This window comes from Diabrotica undecimpunctata, chromosome 6 (genome assembly GCF_040954645.1).
Source record: "Diabrotica undecimpunctata isolate CICGRU chromosome 6, icDiaUnde3, whole genome shotgun sequence".
In the NCBI taxonomy this organism is placed as follows: Eukaryota; Metazoa; Arthropoda; class Insecta; order Coleoptera; family Chrysomelidae; genus Diabrotica; species Diabrotica undecimpunctata.
Window position 1 is genome coordinate 11,597,111 of NC_092808.1, and position 20,939 is coordinate 11,618,049.

Below are 20,939 nucleotides of genomic sequence, written 5' to 3' on the forward strand. Positions count from 1 at the left end.
CATTGAGATGGATGATGTTTTCACCCCTTCATCTTCTGTAATGCTACGTATCTTCAATTTTAATATACGTAATGTAGGTACAAATACTTGCAGGGGTTTGAATTATCTTTTTTCACATTCATACAAATAAATATTTACAGTAGGCAACATTTTTCTCTTGCAATTAAAACTTAAAAGCTGATTTATTGCAACAAAAGTAAAAATAGGAAATATTTATTAACTATTAATTTATTACAGTGTTTTTACAATATTTTTCAATTGGAATATTGGAAATTGTCCAAATTTTTTTTTGCTGCAATGCTTAGATTATGAATTTTATTTAATATTATGTTGATATGTGATTAAGCCGCAGTTATTGTTTGTAATGAATATCACATTTTTAACCAAATAGTGTTTGACGTTTCGACTTTCCACTAATATTTTCAGAACCTTGATAAATTTTATTGTTTAAGGATTTTTCATCTGTGATCCCTTGTAGAACTAGAACTGGCAACTGTGTGTAACTGTGTCAACCAATCAAGTAGGCTATTGGTCGCTGTTTGTTGACTAGCACCGGTAGCGTAGCATCAATCAGCTGTTTATGACATTTTGGAAGCTCGTTTAGTAGTCACATAATTTTTGTCAACAAAGACCATTTATGGTGGATGATTTTTCCACCGTTGTGAAAATGGCCATGCCATCTATAAATCCTGTTAATTACATTATCGAAAGACAGTATAAAGACAATATTTTTATAAAAAATAAATTGGTTAGTGCTAGGTTGTCAAAAGCTAGAAATTTATACAGGAAAGATCTGCTTGCACATTATGGGTGTGTGAATGCCATAGAGTTTTCTAATGATGGTGAATATTTAATTTCTGGTAAGTATATTTTACGTAATAATTATATCATTTACAATTCTGTTTAAATAGTTTTTGAAAAAGTTGAAAAATCAACAAATATATTGTGATTGTTTGACATTGAGTACAATCTGTATAGTACTTATTGCATATTGTCTACTTTTGATAATTTATAGGGGGTTGAAGACATGTTGATACGCAAAAAGTTTATTCCAACTACATATTGATGAAATTTATATATTTCAAATTATAATTTACATTTACATTTATTTATTTTAAAAATATCACTTTTTATCATCTGAAATTTTTGTTCTAATACACCATAACTAAAATTTCGACATTTTTTAAATTATATTTTTCTTTAATATTAATGTGTTATCTCTGGTTATATTTCTCTTTTTTATCTACAAGAATCAAATGGACTCTTTTATTTTTTATTATAAAGCTTTTCTACTTAATACTGCCATTTACTCCTTGAATTTCCTTTAACTGTACCATACTTTGGATTTCAGTGTCTTATATTTTTTATTCTTTACATTTTCTTCAATTTGTATATGTGCTACTTTCTATTTTTTGGATCCTCTTTTTGTTCTCCATTTTTTTTGTAAATCTTAACATTTATTAACTGCCTATTTTTTTTGTTTATTTACTTTAAGTATGTTCTTAATATTGCCCTTTAATGGTTATATCCTTCTTTTTCCAATAATCTAAGCATTCTTTCTATACTATTGTTTCAGTGGGGTGTGTTATTGGTGATATTCCTGTAACTTTCAATCAATTTCAATATTATAATCTTAGTACTTCCTCTTGATACTCTTATCCTTCCTTTTTGTAAGTTTTGAGACTATGAGAATGTATTTCTTGTTCTGAAACCAATTGGACATCTGTTTTGGTAATGTTCAGAACTTAGTAGGATAAAATACATGAAAATTTCTAGTTCCAAACAGTACTACTGTCTGTGTCAAGTTAAGAATTCATAAAGGAGCCTTATGGGAAGCGGTGATGCCAGAACTACCGATAGACTGAGATAGGCGAGAGTAGTGGAGTTGCAGCGAAAAAGCAGGGCCGAACTGCATGTTATATTGCACATTAGACGTTTTTTCACTTAGGTAACTTTAAATTTTTTTTGTTTTTTTGAAAAATAAAAATTAAAGACATGTCTTTTTCTCACAACAGTTATTTATTAAATTTCGGCTTAGGTCATCATCAGACTCTTAAAAATATTCTTAATTGTTTAATGAACAAATTGAGTGAGTATTGTGGTAGATATTATTAGTGTCAGTAAAAAACATAAAAAAACAATAAAAACTTCTGTATATTTTAAAAAAAATACAACAGAACCATAGAAATGTAACAAATTATTTGGTTTTTTAGTTTGACATTTATATATTTACAATATTACAATTATCAAAAACTATGTACATTCTTCGTCCATATCCAAATCGGAATTGTCACTACTATCATATAAATCTATAACTATGGGAGTTACGTCTTCCATTAGACCGTCCACTTCCCAAAATTTTTTCTCCAGAGTCATTACATGTTGAATATAGTTTTTCCAGTTATCAGACGTAACATTTGAAAACGCTTTTTTTATGAGGTCCTCCATATCCTTCGCTTTGAAGGTGCTGTTATTTACGGCCACATGCCTTTTTACTTGGCTCCATACCATTTCAATTGGATTTAATTCGCAATGGTATGGAGGCAAACGAAGCACTTTGACATTATTTTGTTGTTTACAAAGTTCTTCAATTTTGTAATTATCAAAATTTTGTTTAAATTGCGCGACTACCTCCAAAAGCTCGCACTTCAGATAATTTTCTTCAAAAAATATGTCTTTTTGTCTTAACCAGTCCATAATGTTATTCTTATTCCACGATTGGTTAGGCAACAACTCGGTTTTTACACTATGATATGGAGCATTGTCCATAACAATAACCGTTTTTCGAACTAAGTTGGGCAACAGTTTGTTTTCAAACCAGTTCTCAAAACACGGACCGTCCATTTCGTCGTGATAATCAGCGCTGTTTTTTTTTGCAAGGAAAAACATTTCAGCACCGTTTACAAAACCATTTTCACTTCCGGCATGGACAAGGATGAAACGTGGTCCACGCTGAGTGGGATGCTTTAGTCCAGTACTTAGCCCTTTTATGAACGCATCTCTTGCCGAGGTGACGGTTTTGTCTTTCCATTCTCTGGAAACCGAGTGCCCCACATTGACCCATGACTCATCCAAATACACAATGTCATAGCCCTCAGCCCGATATTGTTTAATGGCCCTTAAATATCCATGCCTCCATGCAATTATATCAGGACGTTCTATTAGCACGGCACTTTTATCACGTTTTGCATAAACAAAGTTCATGTCTTTTAACAACCTGTACATTGTACTGCGGGTAAAATTTGGCAAGTTTTCGTCTTGGTTCACTTTTGGCAGAAGACGATTCAAAGTAGGAGGAATGTTTTCAAAAAAAAAACTATGCACTGTTCGACGAACGCCGATACGAACACCTTCATCGTAAGTATAGTCTCTGGAGTTGTTTCGGCAACGGGTTCTTTTTCTGTTTGTTTTTACCTCAGAAAGCTCACCTTCTTTGTCTTCCTGTACGATTTTTTGAATCGTACGAACTGACACTCCTGTCATCGCGGATACTTTGTCGAATACAATACGTTGACTGTCATCTCGAAGCAAATTAATGTGGTATCTCACTACGTTTAAGATCACTTTTTTAGCACTCAGATGTAAAATTTGACCACTTTTAAACGGCAAAACTGGATCCATTTTAACAATATAATTTTTTACACTTGAGATTTGAGTGCGCGATGGTTATGCCTTAACCCTTGTCCGGGCAGAAGAATTTAAAAACGTAATCGGGCAGTTTGGGCTTATGTATACAGACAAACATATAATCTCCACTTCACCTAATTACACTATTTTGAAAAACATACCGCTCATTTATCTATAACTCATAAATCTGTCTGCTTTCCAAATGTGCTTTCCAAATGACACTATTGTTTGGAATGACTAAGTACATAAAGAGAATTAGAAAACTATTAATAGTCAATTATAAAGTAATCAATATTGTTTACTGTTAGGGCCTGTTAGCCCGGCTTGCCCGATAATGGAAGTTTAAGCACAATATCTTAATTATTATTGCTTTCTATTTATTAACTATTGTGAAAGTAATATTTTATAAATAATTTTGAGAGTTGACACCTAAGCTGTCAGAATTACCTGTGCCATAATAATTAACCAATTGCGTAAAACCTAATATTTTAACCACTAATAAAGACATTTTTCTAATAATCTTTAAAATCACTTCCCTGAAAATGTAACCATATTTATAAGTAATTGTAGTCGTTAAGCTTATTAAATAGATACGTACCTATCTTTTTAAAATAAATTTGATTAACATTGGAAAATATAAATAAAAATTTGAATATAAATAAAGAATGGGTTATTTCGGCCGGCCCTGCATAGTCCCGTGAACTATTGGCAACATACGCCCGTAAGAAATGCACTGGCCTATCTGTTCAGTTGTGAATTCTTAACTTGAAACAGTCTGTAGATATATTGTTATATATAAATGTCTTTGTCTATTTATTTGACAACTCATTGTGATCTTTAAACCTAATATTTATACTTAGGAAAAAATTATGATCTTTTGGGTAATTATCAGAAAATAATAATTAGATATAGTGATAAATAGTGAAATATACAGAAAAGATACAAAAAGAAAGTAAAGATTAAATATATTCTGACAATTTGATTAAAAATGTTTTAAATATTGTTACAAAATACCTTAAAGTTACATTACATTTGCCTAAGCTTTTTTATTTTCCTTCCTTATGTTACAAAAGGTCTTAAAACAATAAAAATTGGCTTTTAAATTTTTTATCATGCTGATTCATCAGATGGATGAATGATGTGCTAAATTTTTCCAAAATAATAATGAAAAAAAAAATAATTGGAGATTATTCAAAAAATGTTTTTATTTTAAGCATTTTTATAAAATATTTGTATATTTTGGGTGTATATTTATATTCAGATGTATTATATGTACCTTTGTGAATAATGTGAAAGTAACTTGTAATAGCTTCTCCACTTTTTTTTTAATATTCTATTTAAAAACCATTTTAAATACCATTTATATCATTTTTAATATCTTATTACCAAATGTATAAAAATGTTAACAAACATATTGTAATCCTCAAAATGTATTGGAAATGGGACTGTTTTACTTGCTGTTAAAGTTCTTCACAAAAAATTCAGTGACAGTAGTCTTACAGCATCTTTAATAATGGCAGTACACTGATCTGGGTCATCAGGAATATGAAAAAATTATATAATGTCTCAACAATTCTCTGCCTTCCATTATATTTCTTAATCTTTCTTTATACACAATGTTTCAATGTTTTCTTGGATGCATACCAAAACAAAATCATTCATTTCGTTAACACCTTCTGCAAAACACAGATATGTCTTCTTCAGTATCATCTTTAGATATTTCCTGTTTCTTGTATTTCTTAGATTGCTACTTTTAAAACATGCAACTCTTTTTGTAAAGGTATTTTTTCTTTCTACTGTTGTTTTTGCATTTTTCTTGTTTGACATGTCATTGAGAATTTTCATTTTCACAGGTACTGATGTTTTGTTTCTTCCTGGAGGTGCTTAAAATAACAGCTTGACTTCTTCTCATATCTTATAAGAATGAGAAGGTCCAACTTATTTTTTGAGTAACTTTTCTGTCAACCAAAACTTGTAAATAGTGTTGCAAGACATTAGAATTGGCTCTATCAGTAACTTTTGAAGTAAAAAAGTTTCGTTCTCAACGTAAGTCAGTGTTGAATTGATAAACGATAAAGTCAGTTTTAAAAGTTCTGTCATTACTCAGTACTGTTTATTCATGTCAACAATATAAAATCGTACAAACATCAAATATGTACAAAACCTCAATTCAAAGAATACACAGAAGAAGTTCGGTCAAGAATGGAACAAGCAAGAAAGGGATTCAACAAAATGAAGAAAGATGTTATGTTTTTTTTTGTTTTATACTATGGTATGGAAGTGTCATCGAGTTAGAATCTAGATTCTAACTCGGTGAGAAGCGTGGACACTAATAAAGAAATGTATTACAAACTGGAAGCATTAGAATAGAATAGAAATGTGCTTCTTATTGCCACTGAAAATTTTACAATTTTATGGACCAAGGTTACAAAAAGTTAGAAAAGTAACAATAACAATTTAAAATTTACTGAAATTACATAAATCGTCAATATCACAAAATAAAAGATAATAAAATACACAATATATTGCAAAATTTAAATAAATTCCAAATTGCATAATAAAACCTTACAAACTAATAAGTTGAAGTTGCTGCATGTGATACCCAAATATATATAAAAATAGTTTAGTTACTTGTACATAAAGGTACTGTAATTTCTTAGCTATTCGTTAAGAAACTCTTATACTGAATAATATGGTCTTTCAGATAGATAGGCTTTTATCATTTTACAGAAGTTACGGAAAGAAGTTGCAGATTTAAATTGCAAAGGGTTGTATAATTTTTTTTCCAAATATAATATAGATTTCTTTACTAACTCAGTGGACGGGATCAATAAATACACATCAAGGATTGAATTTCTGTTGAAGTAGTCATGATTAGGTCTTGTTGTAAAAACATGTAGGTGTTTACGAATTAAGCAAACAGTTTCTAAAATATATAACATAACATAACATAACAATATCTTTATTTTTAGAAAATAATATACATTCCGTGAACATAAAATTATTTAAAAAAAAACAGTGTCACAAACGAAAATATTATTTACTTATTCCTAACCGTTACATATACAAATAGTCCTCCACAGAATATGGCTCAAGAGCTACCAGTAATTTAAATATTTGATGTTTATACAAACTTAATCTTTCCTCCCTTTTAATAGGCTCAGGCAGTTTATTAAACAATTTGATGCAGCAATAAAGAGCGTTTTTTTCTGTTATACTTAACCTGTGTATTGGAATTTTATAATTATATAACCTGGTATTTACTATACTATTGGGCTCAAAGTTCCTAAAGAGTATTTTATTCTTATATAGAAACAGTAAGCATTCTTGAATAAATACAGCGTAAACTGTTAAAATATTATTACTCCTAAAATGCCCTCTACATGATTCCCTACTTTTTAAGTCAAACATAACTCTGATTATTTTTTTCTGAACCAGAAATACATTATTTATGTCCCTACTGTGGCCAAAATTTATTAGACCATATCTAAATTTTGCTTCAAAATTAGCATGATACACTGTTTTTAATGAGTTACTATTCATGTATTTTTTTAGAACTCTAAAGCTGTAAATCACTTTACTCAAAGACATACATAACTGGTCAACATGTTTATCCCAACATAAAAAACTGTCAATATATAATCCTAAAAATTTGGTACTGCTGCTAATATTTAAAGTGTCATTATTTACAATAATACTGTTTGGCATATCTGTATGTGCATAATTTGTCTTAAACAAAAGAAGATCTGTTTTATTTTGATTTAAAACCAACCTATTCATAGAAAACCAGTCTTTAGCTTTCTGGAACTCTAAACTAGCATTAACGCTTAGAACAGACATGTCTTTACCACTGACTAAAATGTTTGTATCATCTGCATAATTTGTTATGCTGGAAGTAGTATTAGCCACTAGACCATGAAGATCATTGATATAGATCACAAACAGTAAAGGACCAATCACACTTCCTTGTGGTACTCCAATATTGATAGTGCTTTCAGATGAGATGCCTATTTCAGTGTTTTTATGTATTTTTACTAAATGTCTCCTATTTGCCAAGTAGGACTTAAACCAGTTCAATGCTGGTCCACATATACCATATTTCTCCAATTTATCAAATAATAGGTCATGCACTAAACAGTCATATGCCTTTGATAGGTCCAAAAAGAGATCCAAAGCCATATGACCAATCTCAGTACATTTCAAAATATCCCGGCGATACTGGTATCATCAGCAAAAAGAAAAAATGTTCCATCAATCCAACAGCATAAATAATATTCAAGTCACCGCATAGAATTTTTCTGCTTTTATTGGGCAGGTCGTCTAACAAATTTAGCAGGTTCTGAAAAAATAGTTCTGTAGAAGAATCAGGTGATCTATAAATGCAAAGAATGCATAGATTAAGATGCTTGTTATAAACCAATGAAAACTCAAAAAAGGCTTCATTCAACAGAAAGTGGGCGAATTATGGGCCTACAGAAGAATGTTAAGAATACGTCCGGTGGATCGTGTTAGAAATTTCGGGTTAAGAAGAATGGGAAAAAAAAAGAGAAGTGCTGAATACCATTAAAATTAGAAAGTCACAATATTTGCGACATGTCGTGATATGTGAAGGTTATAATCTGCTTCTAGGGATAATACAGGGAAAGAGAAGGAAAGGAGAAGACCTATCACGTGGTTGAATAATTGACTTTGTGGTTTAGATGTGACTCCATTTAACTCTTTAGAGGAGTAACATCTAAGAACCTTCTTAGAAGAGATAGCAGATGGAAAAGAAGATATAATTTTAGTTTACCACTTCTTATAATTTTATTAGTAAATAATGTATTTACTGTCATAAAAACCATGGTAATGTACTCTGTATTTATTGGTATTGTAAGTAGCTATTACTATGTATAATTTAAATTGCATATAAAAATTTAGAGAAAGCTTAATACGGGAGTAATAAACTCTCTAACCTATACACTATATATCTCAGACCAAACTTTATATGGTTAAATTACATTTTCTATGGCTCTATATTAATACGAGATTTTTATGAATGTTTTTTTAGGTGGAGATGACAAAAGAGTTTTACTGTGGTATATCCCGGAAGCAATTTACGATCGGGGTTCCCCCGTTACTATGTGCACGCCCCACAGAAGCAATATATTCTGTTTAACTTTTGATTCTTGTAATGAGAAGATCTTTTCTGGGGGTAATGATGATCAGGTTTTGATTCATCAAATAGAAAGGTAAGTGAATCGTTTATTGGTCATTTCCACATAATTCTGTACGTTATCCTATTTGACGTTGTCGTTTTCATATAATGGTGACGAATTGCCGAGACATATAAAGAATTTGTATTACTTACTTTTATTAGAAAATATAAAACAAATTACTGGTTCACAAAATATTTCTAATGTCTAAAGACCGCTTTACAGCTCGCAAGGAAACTTCTGCAATTTCTTTCATGACCAACTTTCATGCAAATCTATTGCAAGGTCTTTATGTGCGATTTTACAACTTGCAACTCGGCTTGCAATGCAATTAATGTTGTAATTTTTACCCTTAACCTAACTTATAAACTTTTGTTTTTTTTATTTCTGTTTATTTAACATTAATTAGTAAATTTAGAAATGTCAAGACTATTAAAAATAGCCAAATATAAAAGGAAAAGGGTAGTAACAGCAACCTTAACATTCTGGAAAAATCAAACAGTAAGACATTGTGAAAAAATCAAACTTCCTACAAATTCCCCTAGACATCCATGAAAACTTGCAGAGAAAATGGCACCAAACCGATTATCTCGCAATTGCAATAAGTTGCAGGAAATAATCAGCTGTCGACATACTGCGCATGCCTTTAGGCAACTTTCTTGCGTCTTGCAGGTATAATTGCAAGCTGTAAAACGGACTTAATGTTTTTACAGTTAGCTTTACGGTTTACGTCGTTGCTTGGTAAAGTATTCCGAATGGCTAACGTACCTATTAAAACTCTAGAGACTTACAGAATTAATTACCTATTGTATTGTTTAAACCAATTTTTCTAGATCAAATGTCTATTACCAAATAGAGCCCAAGCTCATTGCATATTTTTCCAAATCGTATTAGGATAAAAATTGCACCTGTCTCACGCTTTCAGTAAAATAATTTTACATTATAAAAGCAATTTAATATCGATTCTTCCTAAAGATTACAATTTGTCTTCTCCATGACCAAGTCGTGCCAAATTTTCTCGAAATCAAAGATGAATGCAATAATTATTGTTATTCTCTCTACACACACGCTTCGGAAAATTCTAATACCGAAGCAGTAGGTGCAGGTGTAGTTACAGATACAACAACTTATGAATTTCGACTACTAACTGAATATTATTTTTTTTTGGTGAATTATTTACATTATCCCAGTCACTCTTCAAAGAAAAACCCAAAATATTTCAAAGATTTATTTGTCATAGTATCACAGTAACATCCAGCAAACAAAAAATATCTGGAAGGAACCATTTCCAAGCCCTTTCTTCTCCGGTCACACTTATCCGTTCATTCATCTCTTTCTCTGTGAATACTTTCTCTGTCTGCTCTCTGCGCCGATGGGTAAAATTTAGAAAGTCATTCCTAGGTCCTAGTCCTTCCTCCTCTTGACGAGTAATAATTTACATTTATAAATGTTATATTGGTATAAATATATAGAATACACGGAAGTGTTTACTTGATTGTAAGTTTTTTAAACAATGGTATACAGCCAAGCACTGAAGACTTTCCCTTATAAGTTATAATATATGCTTACCGCTTGCTGTTACAATAATTAGTTGCCATGCCTGCATTATAGGTTGTAAATTTTAAGGCCTGATTTCTTATTTATTAACCAATAAAGATATTTATATTCCCACCCTTTTTATGCAACAGTATTTCAGGTTTTTTTTTGTTTATAATTACGATAATGTTATAGACGAAGTATGGTGAATTGCATTCCACATGATAAACCTGTATATGGAATTAGTATCCACCCACAGAACGATAATATTATTGCCACTGCAGGCGAGGATGGTAGAATATTACTTTTTGACATCAGGGAAGTTCCTAATCAAGGTAAGAACTTTTTGTTTATTATTTTTTCGGCATTTCGACAGAGCGATATTTCAAGACATATGCCATGGTTGTAACCTCAAAATCTTCTCTGGAAGCATGATGCAGTTTGGGATAATAAACTAATGCAAGACCACTCGTTTCTGTCCTAAATCGTCTCCATTTGCTTCCGATTTTACATAACCCCTTAGTATGCTATGGCTGTTAAAATCTCACAAAACCTTTTTTTTTAAACAAAACAAATTAATATCAAAAATAATAAAACGAGCTGTCTTAAGTTAACATTAAATTTAAAACAACAATTAAAATGACAGCTAAAGTTAAACCATAAAATTTACAACTTTAAACATTACAATTTTTATCCTGTATGAAAGCAATTATTGTTATTTAAAAAAATGTCTACTTTACTTTAAAATTTATACACAAAAAGTTACCTGGATGTCACTTTATAACTTTAAGTTCCTGAGGTTGGAAACTGGAGTCGAACTCTCTGGACACGAACACACGAACAAAAGGACTGCATCTCACACTGCGAATTGGACCGACCATTTGAGGCCGGAGCCGGCAATGAACACAAAACTTTGGACTCTGCCTCTTAAAACAGGAACATGTAGAATTAGACTGCATACACATTAAATTGCTACTAAAATTATTTTCCATAACGTAAGACGAAGATATCCATGAAAAGGGGCAAAAACAGAAAACTTTACAAATTCGACGAATAAATTTGGATTCAGACCTAAGCCGACTGTCTTTTACAGCGACCCAAGTAAGATTCACGAAATTATCTTTAAAATTCATTCACATAATCTGGTATAAACAAAACATATAAACTGGAATATTTATTTGAAACGCAGGATATCCTAAAAGAGGCTTCGATCAAAGAATACCGACAAAGTACGCATCTTGTGAAATATAAACAAACTATAAAATGGTTTACATTAACTCTAGCGACGCAAATAAAAGGAAGTTGAAAGATTCGGTGTTTTAACTTGTACGAAAGGAAACAGGAATACATGGAAAACAATCTTCATTATTTTAATACATATATGAGGGGATTTCAATTTATTACATATACGAGGGGATTTCAAAATATATATCAAAAAATTTAGAAATGCTACAATTTTGCTAAAGAAGCGGCTTTAAAGGGATTAGAAATTAGTTAGCTCAATAGAAGTGATTTAGTCTCGCTGCGTAAACAACAATTAAAAGAAAACTGGGAAATTGAATGGAATGCTTTCTGTAACAGAAGCAACAACCTTTATACAAAAATTCACCCTGTTTTACCTACTGCGCCTTTTGCTGCAAGAAGTCATCCCAATAGAAGAGTATATTCAATATTTATTAGATGCCTTGTTAATCATGCTACTGCGAAAGCTCATCTTCATAGATTTAATTTAAGTGAAACAGAACTCTGCGATTGTAATGGTAACACTGACGATATCAATCATTGGATGTTCGGGTGCATATAGAATGATGCTGCTATTAAGTATCTCTTGGAAAATCTGATAAAAGAACAAATACCTCTTCCCCAGTGTCAATATTCTATTTTATATATCTCTCGTCATAATATTAGACTTAATCAAATTTTTTCGGATTACTTGAAAAGGACTAAAAGAAAAATTTGGGATAGAATGTGTAATGTGAATGTATAAATCTAGCTTTGTTCCCTCTGTCTATGCTTATGTTATATATTTAGCTCATAGTCGCTGCCTGTCTTGTGTTGTAATAAAGTCGCTATGAAAGGTGCCTTAGCGTGAAAAGTATCGCTAAATTATCTAATCTTTTGTTGGTTCTAAATATTCACTTTAAGTTGGTTAAGGCCTTGAATCTAACGAATGAAAGTTTGGTTTCTTGTCAATCTACTGATTCTTGTGATACTGATGTTTACATTATATTTTTAATTTACCTCTAGGCGAAGTACTATTTTGTTAACAAATGCAATAGGTCAATACATCATTAACAAATTCAAGTAGTCAAATACATTATCGTGGCTGAATGGATCAAGTTATCCAAAGCCATTAATTAAATAAAAAAAGGCATTTTTTCAAGTTCATTTCATACTTGAGATGTTCGTCTCTTTGGTAGCAAAGATCTGTATGTACATACAATAAAAAAATTATTTTTCCAGAAGTTCAAGTAGTAGCACAAGAAAGTAGTGGCTTTCACTCTGTAATGTTCAATCCAATAAAACCACGTTACCTCGTTACTGCCAATTCAGAAGAAGGCGTCAGCCTTTGGGATTGTCGAAAACCTAAAAAGTAAGTATTAAATTATGTGCATTTATGTCGCTTATAAAATATCGTAGCTTTAAACCTTCCATTACTGGAGGAGCATATATGTCCCAGCGGATTTCAAAAAATTTGCTGGCATCTGTTGTTTCCAAAGCTCATATTATTTGAACGCATCGATTTTCATGAAGTTTTATGAAGCTGCAATGAATGCATCTCACAAAAATGATATATTTATAAAAAATATCCTTTTTACACCGATGAATCGACATTTTCAGTTCGGGGTCATCACAATCTTTCCAGAACACGGTATTGGTCTCAGGAAAATGAACATCGAAGTATTGTACATCGCACCCAACGCCCTCAAAAACTTAATATGTGGACCGGCATTTTAGGTGACCATGTAATTGGTCACCTAAATTGGAATTGGAATTCTGAATTCAACTTAATATCTTGCTCTTTTATAAGATAACATTATTCCAGCTAGTCAGAATCTCTCAGATGTACGTTTAGAAGATGTCTGGTATCAACAGGATGGCTGTTCGGTTAATTATGCGCGTCTCGTAAGAAATTATTTATACACAATTTTTCAGGATCGGATTATAAGCGGAACAATTAAAATTAAATGGCCTGCGAGATCTTTTGATTTGGCTCCCATGAATTTCTTTTTCTGGGGATATATTAAATCGACCATCTGTGGCAACTTTTCGAGAGGGCACATAATCTAGTTGATTTAGAAAATAAAATAAGAAGTGCATGTGCCACGATTACGCCGCAAAAGCCTTTAAACTTTATTTAGTTTACTTGTTGTTTTGTTTTTCAATTTCTTTAAATAAATTATTTATTTGTGTTTAACTACTTTGACAATAATACTTTTTCGTTTTTCGGTGGGCATAGTCATTTCAAAGGTTTTTAACTGCATTGCAAGAACTTTAAATTATTTACGTAGCAGAATTAACTCCCTCGATGCACACGCAATAGAATCTTAATTGATACTTAAAGTTAAAAGTTAAAACGTATATTGACTTTTTGAGAGCAGTAGGCTTGAGAAAGCGTAGTTACCACACTTTTCTCAATGTATATTACCTATGTCCAGCTGAAAGATTTACGTAGTGTATATGTTGATGTCATGTATTTAATATTTTACTGTTTTTAGTCAACTGATCCACTACGATTCACAAAGCGGCAAAACCAGCGGAATAAGCGCTTGCTTCGACTGTACCGGCAAAAAAGTCCTAGCTCTAAGACGTCGTCTGCCTCCCGTTTTATATTTAGCCGAATCTGAAAATGCCTTGTGCCAGTTTTATCATCCTCAGTACTATAATTCATGTACCATGAAGACGTGCTGCTTTGCCGGTGAAAACGATGAATACGTCCTCAGCGGATCCGATGATTTTAATCTGTATATGTGGAAGATACCAACAGATGATTGTGAGTATACTTATAACTTTGATATTTTACTACAATAGTGGCCGTGGTATTTCACAAGGTTTCAATTTCAATTAAATATAGTTAAATACTTATTTATCTTAAAATGGCTTTTTAGGTGAATGGGGATCATCTCATATGATTTTGCGAGGTCATAGGTCCATAGTGAATCAAGTACGGTATAATAGCCATAATAATTTTATAGCGTCTTCTGGTGTCGAAAAAATGATAAAGGTTGGTATATATGTACTTTATAATACTATATATACTTTTACAATAGTAATTATTATGATTAGATGATTATTCCTCTAGTGTTAGACCTGAGATAAACTACTGGATATGAACTTCACAAGTTAAGTATGAGCAACTCATTGAGAAAGATGCAGTGGATTTCTTGTCTTAATTGTCTTCATCTTTGATCGTTAGATAATTAAAAACATTAAAAATACACTTAATACACAACTCTAATTTCTGGATACTTTTATAAACACACTTTCCACTATTTAAGGATTGAAAATAGATGGTAACAAATCGTTTTTGTCGGACTTTGTACCACGTTTATTCGGCAATGCAACACATTACTACCTCTTTCTGGAAACCAATTTAAGCTTCTCCATCAGAGGTCGTTATTGGAGGTTTAACTGTATATGTAGTATATTATTTTTATGAATTCCTTTTTTAGTTATGGAGCTCAGTTCCAATAGGAAATTGGAGAGGTTCAATTCTTAGAGAACATACCGAACCAGTTAGAAAAATATATACTCATGATGATTACATGAGTTTGGTGGGCAATAGTGATGTAAGTAATATTTTACTATGTATTATTTTATGCAGGAAATTTATAATACCATAATACCATACCATAATTTATAATATCCATATATAACTTCATCCCATTCTAAAAGAGTTAAGGTTTATTAAGACATAATCTTCATTATTTTTTGAAAAACAAAACATTTTGAGATTAAATATTAATTTTCGCGGAATTGACGTTATGCCGATAAGGCTGTAAAACTAGACATAAGATAAAGCCATCTTATTGTGTAATCTAACCTGATACACTTTATAAGGTACTTTTACATATCAACGATCTTGGCTCCAAGTTGCTAGTAGAGGTTGTCGTACAATGTGTCTCAGGTGTCACTGTATTAATCGTTCGTCGTACTTGGACATCATTGAGATAGGTGCATCGTTCAGGTGAGATTATTCGTCTCATCTCATAACCAATATACGAGAGGAAGCGAAATACAAAGGATTAAACAGGACTTGTACACATGCGCAAAAATATCACACATTTGTCTCGCTGGGACAGCAGTGTTAGCAACCCTGAAGAGGTTTGTCCTCCTAGGCCATATATTTGGCCATTTAATTCAATAAAGCGATAGCAGCTTTCGCTAAAAGATTTAATCTTTTACATATATATATATATATATATATATATATATATATATATATATATATATGTATATATATATATATATATATATATACGGAGCTGAATTAATAAAGCCAAGAGTACCCTTTTTTTCAAAAATCAAATATATTTCGGTATGCTTTATATCATCATCAGTAATAGCTAAAACATTATAAATAAGTAAAGATTTAACTGATATTTTGCAATTATTATTAGAAAATGTTTATTTTTCCTTTAAAAATCAACACAAAAGAGTTACCTGGATTTCACTAAAATTTCTGGGGTTAGGAACTGGACTTACAAAAATTTCTGGGGGTGGAACTGGAGTTAGATTCACCGTCACACGAACAAATTCATCTCCAAACTGCGAAAAAGCCTGAGATGACAACCAGGGACAAACAAAACGAGGATGGAAGCTGCTGGGCAAAATGGTGTCGTCGTAGCTTAGGGTGGACCTATGAACTTATCCACTCTGCTATACGCTCTGCTCTAGGATATTTCGTGAAGTCGGTGTGCAAAACACCCTAGGCACTTATCCCTTATTCAAGTTGGGACGTTGAATTGTTCTTTTCGAAGGGTAAAATAAAACTAATTCGTAGAAAGCGATGACAAAGCCTCAGAGTCTAAGGTAGGTCGAGCAGAGCCCCGCTAGTCGGCTCCCTAGAGTTTAGTGCTCTAGGAGAGACTGAGGTAGACTGTCCTTTGGTTTGGAAATCAACTAATATGTATACATAATATTTTACAAGATTCCAAACCAAAAGACTAATGAAAAAATTGGAAAAGGAAGGAAGGCGGGGCGATGCGCGCCAAGAGTGCTCATTGGTCACTCTTGACCGAGCACTTGGCGACAATGGAAACATGTGGTTATCCTTCAAAGTTGTTGTAAACGCCGTTTTACAAATATCTCAGATGAGAGACGACATGGAAAATAAAACAGTGATTACTCGTTCAAAATTGACACATTACATTGAGTATAATTCACTTTTTTCAACAAATTTGCCGGCTTCTTCAAACTACACACACCGCCGTCTGCTCTTAATGACAAATCTTTCCAACCTTTTTAACTGCACATAAAACTTTACACTGCTACAAAAAAAGGCGAAAAACGAAAATCCAATACGAATTTGAAGCTAAATTCGGACTACAACGAAACCAACTGCTCTTGACAGCGGCTTTACGGAGAGTGATGTAATTATCTTTAAAATTCATTCGCCCAATTTGGTATAAACAAAACATATAAACGGGAATATTTATTTAACGCGCAATATTAGGCGGCTTAAAGATCAAAGAATACCGAGGAAATATGCATCTGTGATATATAAACAAACTTTAAAACGATTTATTATCAACTCGTCACGCAAAAAGGATTGAAAATATTCTTCGGTGTTTTAATACATACGGGGTGATTTCAATATACAGGGTGAGTCATAACTATTGGGTCATAGACTAAGGACAGGTTATTTGGACCAACATATTGCTATTGGGCCAAATATTCCTTAATAAAATGTTGCTGAGAAAAAACATACAGGGTGTTAAAGTTAATTTTTGTTTTTCGTTTTTTGCTAATAGTTTCCCTGTATATTTATAAATTGCTATCAAAATTGGCACAGAGGCATAATCTTAGACAAGAAATAGTATTTTATTTACAATTTTACGTTTTGTCATAGAGGGCGCCACGTGGATCATTCCTAATGATCAAATTGAGTCTAAACTTTTTCTGATGAAACTTTTTAGTAATTTTTATTAGAAAATATGACGTAAACATCATTTTTACGTAAAATTGGTACTCTTGTTTAAACATGATAATTTCAACCGTTTTCGATAAAAACGCAGTCGAACTGCTTAGAGTCTTAAAAAAGGATTTCAAATATTATTTCATTTATGAAAAGTATGCTTTGGACTGTCAGATAATTGTTGTTGGTAAATGTCATTTGTTCAGAGTAAATTATTTTTGATGTGACAGTGTAGTGTAATGTTGCATTTTTTAAAAGTAATCATTACTTTTTTTGATTGAAATGCCTCGTCACAATCATTTTACTAATGAAGAAATGCGAGATATGATTTGCGTATACGCACAAGAAAATTTTTGCGGTCGCTTGGCAGCCAGAAGGTATGGAATGTTATACGCAAACAGAAGGCAACCAAATCACAAAACTTTTGCAAGATTATATCGTAGTTTAGCAGAAACTGGGTCATTTCACAATAAAAATCGGGGTGGTCGACCGAAACAAATCACACCTAATAAAGAAGATGAACTTTTGGTTCGAGTAGATGAAAATCCTGAAATAAGTTCACATCTATCAGCAGCAACAGGAGTAAGTCAGTCGTCTATTGTTAGAATTCTAAAAAAAGAGAACCTCCATCCTTATCACTTCACTCCTGTTCAAAATTTACTTTCAACAGATCTTCCACGACGGTTACAGTTTTGCCAACGTATTCTGAATAAACATCGCAATGACAGACACTTTATTAAGAATATTATGTTCACCGACAAAGCAACTTTTACCAGACGAGGGGTTTTTAATTGGCGAAATAGTCATTATTGGGAAGAAGAAAACCCGCATGCTATTAAAGCTAGACATTTTCAGCATGAGTTTAAATTGAATATTTGGTGTGGCATTATAGGCGATCAACTACTATGGCCTTATGTTCTTCCTTCGAATTTAAATGGAGATTCTTATTTATTCTTTTTGGAAAATACTCTTAGTGATATTTTAGATGATCTGTCACTGGATGTAAGAAGAAAAATATGGTTTATGCAGGATAGAACCTTATTTTTCCAATGGTGTTCAATGGCCACCAAGAAGTCCTGAGTACAACCAGCTAGATTTTTATTTTTGGGGACATATGAAGTCATTAGTTTATGCCAATGAAATTAATACACGAGACGAACTTTGGAGATACATTCAAAATGCAGCTAATCTTATAAGGGGACAGAATAATATTTTTTTTAACGTTCGAAAATCCTTTATAAAAAGAATTAGAAAAGGTATAGAAATCGGAGGAGACCATGTAGAACATTTAGTTTGAGTTTTTGTGAGTTCTTTTAAGTTAAAGTGTGTTTAGTTTTGATTTATCGTCAAAACGGAAACCTGACGTTAGTTGCAACTTTGTTTATTAGTTTGGTATTTGATAGTGGAATTGTAAATAAAATACTATTTCTTGTCTAAGATTATGCCTCTGTGCCAATTTTGATAGCAATTTATAAATATACAGGGAAACTATTAGCAAAAAACGAAAAACAAAAATTAACTTTAACACCCTGTATCTTTTTTCTCAGCAACATTTTATTAAGGCATATTTGGCCCAATAGCCATATTTTGGTCCAAATTTTGGTCCTTAGTCTATGTCCCAATAGTTATGACTCACCCTGTATACCAAAGAACTTAAAAATGCTACACTATGTATTCTAAAATTAAAGAATATGCAAAGATAACGTAATCTTTTATTAAATAATTCATAACCATTTATAGAAAATGAACCAATCTTGTATACAGATTTGAGTGATATCCAAAAGGGGTATTTCATGCCAGATTATCTTAAACTTAGATTACACAAATATAATTTTGTTTTTTCTAGTATAATGATTATTTATCTGACCATATTCGGAAATAAATCTGTGATTATTTCTCTCTTGTCCAAAAAATTAAAATTGGTTTATAAATAAAAAAAGTTATTTAATATCAAATTTTTTAGCGTTTTAAAGCGGCAATTTTTTGTGTGTACATGTATATCTTCTTTTAGCGTATAAATCACGACTACAGTGACCAATCAACCGGCGAAGATTCCAAAATGATGGCCTTTTTCGATTCGCTAATTCAAAGAGAAATCGAAGGCTGGGATTCCCAGACCGACGGTACGTTTTCGACCGATAGCGATAGCGAAGAAGAGGATTGGTCTAAGCTTATTTCTAAAATATTCAAAAATGGCAAATGCAGTTCCGAGGAACCAAAGAAATATCGATCAAATAGAATAACTCAATTGATTTCTAAGAAAAAATGTACACTCGCCAAGTTAGCCCATAGCAAAAGTACAAGCTATAGAAAAAAGTAAGTAAAAAGTTCTCACAGCGTTCTTTTAGTGAAATGTTTAGTTTCTGTTTAGTTCAATGTGAAAAATTACACTTGGGTTCTTGAGCCAGTTTTTAAAAGTTAGGTTCACACTAGGAGTAGCTAATGCGAATTGTGTCCTCAAGTCAATATTGATCGATATTTGTTCTTCAAAAAATTCATTTTTCACAAAGAAATGTGGAGTCAAACATAGTAGCAATGTTAATGGCTAATTTCTTGCAGTTTTCATATTTCTCTGGAACATGTTTACTTCAAAATTATTGGGTGGATGCAGTTTTAAGCATTTGCAACAAAATGTCTTACACTCAGATAGAAAAACTTTGAACTAGCTGTGCTGAAAAGCAGGACGACACCTGATAAAATTAATCAACTTGATCAAGTTGTTCATTATCTCTTTCAGAATGTCACCAAGTTTCCCACGTAGGGCTGCCTGGTGAATTATGCATTAATAAGATAGTAGCCTAGCATTCTTTTTTTTTTTATTCGCTTTACAAGCCCCCTTTCTCTGCCTACCATAGCTGAAGCCCCATCAGTTGACAGAGACTCCATCAAAAGTTTGGAATAAATCTTCCACAAGTCTGGTCTTTAAAAGAAAAGACTGCAAGCAGTTCCTCTCTAAATATTTAATTTTCTATATCATAAAACCCGGGTGCGGACTTACCCGGGTGCGGACGTAGCATCAGACCACAATCCGGTGGTATGTAAGTTTGAAGTAAAGTTAAAAAAGCCAAATGTAAAGAACAGGCCCGAAACGCTAGATATTAGGAAGCTTTCCAACAATAATATTAAACAACAGATGCAGGAGAATTTAAATACCGAAATATCAAAAATCCTTAAAAATAACAATGAACCGCTGGAAAAGTGGAGTGAAATTAAAGAAGAGATTAGGACTTCAAGCACTAAGTTTGTACTACCTGAAAGAGAAAAAAGAAAGACTGGATGACTGCAGAAATCCTTGACATGATGGAAGAGAGACGGATATATAAAACTAAAGATACTGCCAAATACCGTGAAACCCATAGACGAATAAGAGCAGAGATAAGAAAAACCAAAGAGAAATGGTTCTCGGAGAGATGCGAAGAAATCGAACAGTGCGAAAAGGTATA

At 32.1% G+C, this 20,939-nt stretch overlaps 1 protein-coding gene across 1 annotated transcript in view; it reads left to right on the top strand.

Annotated features, from left to right (window-relative positions):
• Window positions 1–553: 553 nt before the first annotated feature.
• Window positions 554–20,939, top strand: part of LOC140443126 (DDB1- and CUL4-associated factor 5) — a 32,462-nt gene continuing 12,076 nt past the window's right edge. The window contains exons 1-8 of the mRNA XM_072534210.1: window positions 554–860; window positions 8,678–8,858; window positions 10,554–10,693; window positions 12,822–12,951; window positions 14,078–14,352; window positions 14,468–14,583; window positions 15,032–15,148; window positions 19,508–19,812. Coding sequence (XP_072390311.1) covers window positions 638–860; window positions 8,678–8,858; window positions 10,554–10,693; window positions 12,822–12,951; window positions 14,078–14,352; window positions 14,468–14,583; window positions 15,032–15,148; window positions 19,508–19,812 — 1,487 coding nt within the window. The 5' untranslated portion in view covers window positions 554–637. The remainder of the gene's footprint in view (window positions 861–8,677; window positions 8,859–10,553; window positions 10,694–12,821; window positions 12,952–14,077; window positions 14,353–14,467; window positions 14,584–15,031; window positions 15,149–19,507; window positions 19,813–20,939) is intronic.